The sequence below is a fragment of the Xyrauchen texanus genome, chromosome 38, assembly GCF_025860055.1.
Source record: "Xyrauchen texanus isolate HMW12.3.18 chromosome 38, RBS_HiC_50CHRs, whole genome shotgun sequence".
NCBI lineage: Eukaryota > Metazoa > Chordata > Actinopteri > Cypriniformes > Catostomidae > Xyrauchen > Xyrauchen texanus.
The window spans coordinates 35,297,348-35,304,847 of NC_068313.1; the positions used below are offsets into that span (position 1 = coordinate 35,297,348).

The 7,500-nt window shown below is 39.0% G+C and overlaps 1 protein-coding gene across 1 annotated transcript in view; it reads right to left on the reverse strand.

Moving 5' to 3' along the window:
• LOC127631638 (interleukin-1 receptor accessory protein-like) overlaps positions 1-3,588 on the reverse strand; it is a 22,113-nt gene extending 18,525 nt beyond the window's left edge. The window contains 3 exon segments of the mRNA XM_052109910.1: positions 1-7; positions 2,268-2,403; positions 3,429-3,588. The exon segment at positions 1-7 is cut by the window's left edge and continues 82 nt beyond it. Of these exon segments, the coding sequence (XP_051965870.1) occupies positions 1-7; positions 2,268-2,269 (9 nt within the window). The 5' untranslated portion in view covers positions 2,270-2,403; positions 3,429-3,588.
• Between the last annotated feature and the right edge of the window lie 3,912 nt (positions 3,589-7,500).

Genomic DNA, 7,500 nt, shown 5'->3' on the forward strand with positions numbered 1-7,500 from the left:
TTGTATCCTGAAGAGAGAGAGAGAGAGAGAGATCAGTCTTTGCTGGCACTTGCCTTGATTTCATCAGATGTTCATGTAGTTTATTTCCAGACTCCATTAAACATTCTGGAAGGTGTTTTTACAACCAGACAGTTTTAAGAGCGCCGGGGGCAGACCAGGATGAATATTAATGGAGTATATGGATTACGGAAGAAAAGAAAGGGGGATAAATGGAGGGAGAGAGAGAGAGATAGAGAGAGTGATGGTGTTGGATAGCAACCGTCTCCCCACTGTCACTCCAGCAACATACATCACCCCCCTGTAATGGCAACACCCCCCCAGACACACATATACACACACACACACAGCACAGCACATTCAACACACACACACACACACAGCACAGCACATTCAACACACACACACACACTCAAAACGCACACACACTCAACACGCACACACACTCAACACGCACACACTTAACACACACACACACACAGCACAGCACATTCAACACACACAACACACACAACACACACAGCACATTCAACACACTCAACACGCACACGCACAGCACATTCAACACACTCAACACACACACTCAAAACGCACACACACTCACGCACACACACTCAACACGCACACACTTAACACACTCAACACACACTCAACACGCACACTCGCACTCAACGCACACTCAACATGCACACTCGCACTCAACATACACGCACACAACACACACACATTCAACACACACACAGACTCACTCAACGCACACACAGACTCACTCAACGCACACTCAACACACACACACACTCAACATGCACACTCGCACTCAACATACACACACACACACAACACACACACACATTCAACACACACACAGACTCACTCAACGCACACACATTCAACACACACACAGACTCACTCAACGCACACACATTCAACACACACACAGACTCACTCAACGCACACACATTCAACACACACACAGACTCACTCAACGCACACACATTCAACACACACACAGACTCACTCAACGCACACACATTCAACACACACACAGACTCACTCAACGCACACACATTCAACACACACACAGACTCACTCAACGCACACACATTCAACACACACACAGACTCACTCAACGCACACACATTCAACACACACACAGACTCACTCAACGCACACACACACTCAACATACACACAAACACACACGCTCAACGCACACTCAACACACACACACTCAACATACACATAAACACACACGCTCAGCGACACTCAACACACACACACTCAACATACACATAAACACACACGCTCAGCACACTCAACACACACACACTCAACATACACATAAACACACACGCCAGCACACTCAACACACACACACTCAACATACACATAAACACACACGCTCAACGCACACTCAACACACACACACTCAACATACACATAAACACACACGCTCAACGCACGCACCCACGCTCAACGCATGCACACAGACACATTCAACACACACACTCAACACACACATAAACACACACGCTCAACGCACACTCAACACACACACTCAACATACACATAAACACACACGCTCAACGCACGCACCCACGCTGAACGCATGCACACAGACACATTCAACACACACACTCAACACACACATAAACACGCACGCACGCTCACACCACATGTGTGTGTGAGAGAGTGTGTGTGTGTGACAGAGTGTGTGTGTGTGTGACAGAGTGTGTGTGTGTGTGTGTGACAGAGTGTGTGTGTGTGACAGAGTGTGTGTGTGTGTGTGTGTGACAGAGTGTGTGTGTGTGTGTGTGTGTGTATTGCTAGTTTATAATATTATATTAAGACATATCAACCGAAATGTAACTCGAAAAAGTCAAACATGTTGATATGCATCATTTGAATTTGTAATGTTTTATATTGATGAGTAAAATGAGTTTTATTGTTTAGAACAGCAAAAACCTTTTCCGCCCACATCAATCATCATGTTATCATTCTTTATCTTGTATTCATCTTTCATTGTGGCTCTCTCTAAAAATGTTGCTCTGTCTAAGGTAAGTGACAAAATATCGTTATCGGCCTGTTAAAACAAGCGTCATTATCAGTCAGTCGTTCTCTTATGGGTGCATCCTGAATGTTAACATCCATAAATATGAACCTTTAAAAGTGTGAATATGGTGTTTACTATTATAATGCCATGTTTTTCCATGTTTAACCCCATACGATGGTGTGTGAGGTTAAACGGGTCGTGGCTGTATTTCTACTTACATGCTCCCAGAGCCCTTCTTGGGGGGAAATGGTATTATAAGGGAGTGATCGATGCCACGGTTGTCCAGACAGAGAGAGACGGAGCTGGGCAGGACAAGAGAGGTACCACAGAGGGCCAAAGACCCGGTCAGATAATCTATTGGCAGAGAGTAAAAGGCCAATTAGACACTTACTGAAAACAAACACACACACTCACATTTGTTTTTATATCATTGTAGCCTTCCATTGGTTATTTCCTTTTCATCGTTTTAAACAATGCTGCATTTGGTAATAAATAATTACTAACTACTAATTACATTATCTTCTACAGTGTAATTAGATTACTGTACTAATTACTCTGTCTGAAAAGTAATTGCATTACTTATTACTAGTTACTTTCTAAAACCCTTATCGACCTCGACCAGATGCAAAATACAGGATAGACATGAAACTGTTCCTTTAAATAAATCATATAATAACGAATAAATTATTCATGAACTGGCCAAAGAATTTAAAGGGCCGGAGTTAAATTAGAAAACATTAGACGTTAAATTCACTATTGTCTTATACTGAATTGTTCTATAGTCTCTATACAGTATTTAATGCAATTACATCAGAAGTAACTGTAATTAGATTACTGAAAAATTAAGAGTAATCCCTTACTTTACTTTTCGCAATGGAAAAAGTAATTTAATTACAGTAATTAGTTACTAAGTAATGCATTACACGCAACACTGGCGAGAATCAATGTAGATGTCTCTTACACCACAAGATAAAGAGATTTAAATCGAATTAAACATGATTAAGGATATAAATCTATTGAAATAAAACGATTCAAACGCTGACGATATTCACCTCGCATGCACACTACAATATAGGCTACATATAGATAAATCAATTTTTTCGACGGTAGAATAGATTAATGAAACAGGTAAACACAGGATGTGTCTCGAAACCTAGTGAGCTGCCTTGCTAGGCTGTAGTATGTTGGGGGCATCATTGGCGCGTGCAGCATTTTGCGCGTCCAAAAACGCAGCACTCGTGTGTGACGCCCTAATATGCTGTCTAGGTAGGCACCTCAGTAGGTTTTGGGACACAGCCATTCAGCGCGAGCTTGAAGTTGAGCTCTACATAAACCTAACATGCGTCAATAAGTGCAGATTAAACGATAAAGACACAAACCCCACTGCCGCGCTGCGTTATGGAGACGCGTTCCGTCTGTGGTGTATATTCCTGGTGTTTTCAAATTGGCGTTCCGCGTGTGTTGAACGTTTCCGTGTTTTCCTAGCGAACGGAAACAAGCGCGCTGAACTACGGTTAGTCAGGCTCCTCCTACGGAAAAGCCCGATCAGAGATCATCACTACCACACAACTACCCTCATCCTGCCTCAACCACACTACAAATCCAATCAGAATCTCGCGCTTGACGCGTTAAACCAGAGATTATTTAATGTCACCACACATAGTCTTTCAGAAGTAACATGTATTCTGGTCCTTCCTGGGTTATTGTAAATATTAATGGGTAATATTATAAATATTTAAATTCAACATCAGTATAAATGTTATATTTCTACTCAGTTCTATTCTAGTACACAATTCTGCTCAAAAGTTACGGTTATATTTTATTGTAATTCAGTTCTATTCTACTCATTATTCTGTTCTATACAGTTGTGTAGCTCTACTCTATTCTAATGACTGTATTCTATTCCACACAGTTCTGAAATATTCTATTACAGTTCTATTCTAGTACACAATTCTGCTAAAAATGTAGTTATATTTTATTATAATTCAGTTATGTTCTATTCTACTCATTATTCTGTTCTATTCAGTTGTGTAGCTCTACTCTATTCTAATGATTGTATTCTATTCCACACAGTTCTAAAATATTCTATTACAGTTCTATTCTAGTACACAGTTCTGCTAAAAATGTAGTTATATTTTATTATAATTCAGTTATGTTCTATTCTACTCATTATTCTGTTCTATACAGTTGTGTAGCTCTACTCTATTCTAATGACTGTATTCTATTCCACACAGTTCTGAAATATTCTATTACAGTTCTATTCTAGTACACAGTTCTGCTAAAAATGTAGTTATATTTTATTATAATTCAGTTATGTTCTATTCTACTCATTATTCTGTTCTATTCAGTTGTGTAGCTCTACTCTATTCTAATGACTGTATTCTATTCCACACAGTTCTGAAATATTCTATTACAGTTCTATTCTAGTACACAGTTCTGCTAAAAATGTAGTTATATTTTATTATAATTCAGTTATGATCTATTCTACTCATTATTCTGTTCTATTCAGTTGTGTAGCTCTACTCTATTCTAATGACTGTATTCTATTCCACACAGTTCTGAAATATTCTATTACAGTTCTATTCTAGTACACAGTTCTGCTAAAAATGTAGTTATATTTTATTATAATTCAGTTATGATCTATTCTACTCATTATTCTGTTCTATTCAGTTGTGTAGCTCTACTCTATTCTAATTATTGTATTCTATTCCACACAGTTCTAAAATATTCTATTACAGTTCTATTCTAGTACACAGTTCTGCTAAAAATGTAGTTATATTTTATTATAATTCAGTTATGATCTATTCTACTCATTATTCTGTTCTATTCAGTTGTGTAGCTCTACTCTATTCTAATTAATGTATTCTATTCCACACAGTTCTAAAATATTCTATTACAGTTCTATTCTAGTACACAGTTCTGCTAAAAATGTAGTTATATTTTATTATAATTCAGTTATGTTCTATTCTACTCATTATTCTGTTCTATACAGTTGTGTAGCTCTACTCTATTCTAATGACTGTATTCTATTCCACACAGTTCTGAAATATTCTATTACAGTTCTATTCTAGAACACAATTCTGCTAAAATTGACAGTTATATTTTATTATAATTCAGTTATGTTCTATTCTACTCATTATTCTGTTCTATTCAGTTGTGTAGCTCTACTCTATTCTAATTATTGTATTCTATTCCACACAGTTCTAAAATATATTTATTCTATATTCTTTTCTATTCCTCACATTTCTGAACAATTCTATTATAGTTCTATTCTAAAACACAGTTCTGCTCTATTCTACTTAAATTACAGTTCTATTCCTTTCTGTTCTTATCTTTCCTATTACAGTTCTACTCATTATATAGTTTTTATTGCACAGTTCTGTTTAATTCTACTCTATTCTCTTCCACACAGTTGTGAACTAGTCTAGCACATTTCTATTCTATTGCACAGTGTTGCTCTATTCTACTAATTACAGTTCTATTCTATTTTATTATATTACACAGTTGTGTTCTCTTCTACTCATCATACAGTTCTATTCTATTAACACCAGTGTTTGATGTGTAAACGAAATATGTTTTTAATTTATTTGCAAACAGGATTTCTTTGGCATATTGTCAAGCAGTTTTATACACGTTATGAGAATCTGCAGTTCAGATATATTGTGTCAGATGTGTGCATAAGAGAGAGAGAGAGAGCGAGAGAGAGAGAGAGAGAGAGAATTGTGAAATGCTAGTTATGTTTGTGTGTGATTTACAGTTATGCAAATATATTCTATTCTATTTTTCTAATCTAATTAATTGTGTTTTATAGTTTCAAACTGTTCCTGGAATAATGTGACAGACTGACAGATAGACAGATAGACTGACTAACTGACTGACTAACTGACAGGCAGATAGACTGACTGACTAACTGACAGACAGATAGACTGACAGAAATATAGGCAGATAGACTGACTGACAGACAGATAGACTGACTGACTAACTGACAGACAGATAGACTGACAGACAGACAGGCAGATAGACTGAATGACAGACAGACAGACTGACTGACTGACAGAGATATAAACTGACAGACTGACTGACAGGCAGATAGACTGACTGACTAACTGACAGACAGACAGATAGACTGAGAGAAAGACAGGCAGATAGACTGACTGACAGACAGACAGATAGACTGACTGACAGACAGACAGACAGACAGACTGACTGACTAACTGACAGACAGATAGACTAAGAGAAAGGCAGGCAGATAGACTGACTGACTAACTGACAGACAGATAGACTGACAGACAGACAGGCAGATAGACTGACTGACAGACTGACTGACTGACTGACTGACTGACTGACAGACAGACAGACTGACTAACTGACAGACAGATAGACTGACAGAAAGATAGGCAGATAGACTGACTGACTGACAGACAGACAGACAGATAGACTGACTGACTAACTGACAGACAGATAGACTGACTGACTGACAGACAGATAGACTGACTGACTAACTGACAGGCAGATAGACTGACTGACAGACAGACAGACAGACTGACTGACTGACAGAGATATAAACTGACAGACTGACTGACAGGCAGATAGACTGACTGACTAACTGACAGACAGATAGACTGAGAGAAAGACAGGCAGATAGACTGACTGACAGACAGACAGAGACTGACTGACAGACAGATAGACTGACTGACTAACTGACAGACAGATAGACTGAGAGAAAGACAGGCAGATAGACTGACTGACTGACTAACTGACAGACAGATAGACTGACAGGCAGATAGACTGACTGACAGACTGACTGACTGACAGACAGACTAACTGACAGATAGAATGACAGACAGACAGGCAGATAGACTGACTGACAGACAGACAGATAGACTGACTGACAGACAGACAGACATATAGACTGACTGACTAACTGACAGACAGATAGACTGAGAGAAAGACAGGCAGATAGACTGACTGACAGACAGATAGAATGACAGACAGACAGGCAGATAGACTGACTGACTAACAGACAGACAGGCAGATAGACTGACAGACAGGCAAATAGACTGACTCTCAGACAGACAGATGGACAGGCAGATAGACAGACAGACAGATGGACAGGCAGATAGACAGACAGACAGACTGACTGACTGACAGATAGACTGACTGACTAACTGACAGACAGACAGACAGGCAGATAGACTGACTGACAGACAGATAGACTGACTGACTAACTGACAGACAGATAGACAGGCAGATAGACTGACTGACAGACAGATAGACTGACTGACTAACTGACAGACAGATAGACTGAGAGAAAGACAGGCAGATAGACTGACTGACTGACTGACTAACTGACAGACAGATAGACTGACAGACAGACAGGCAGATAGACTGACTGACAGACTGACTGACTGACAGACAGACTAACTGACAGATAGAATGACAGACAGACAG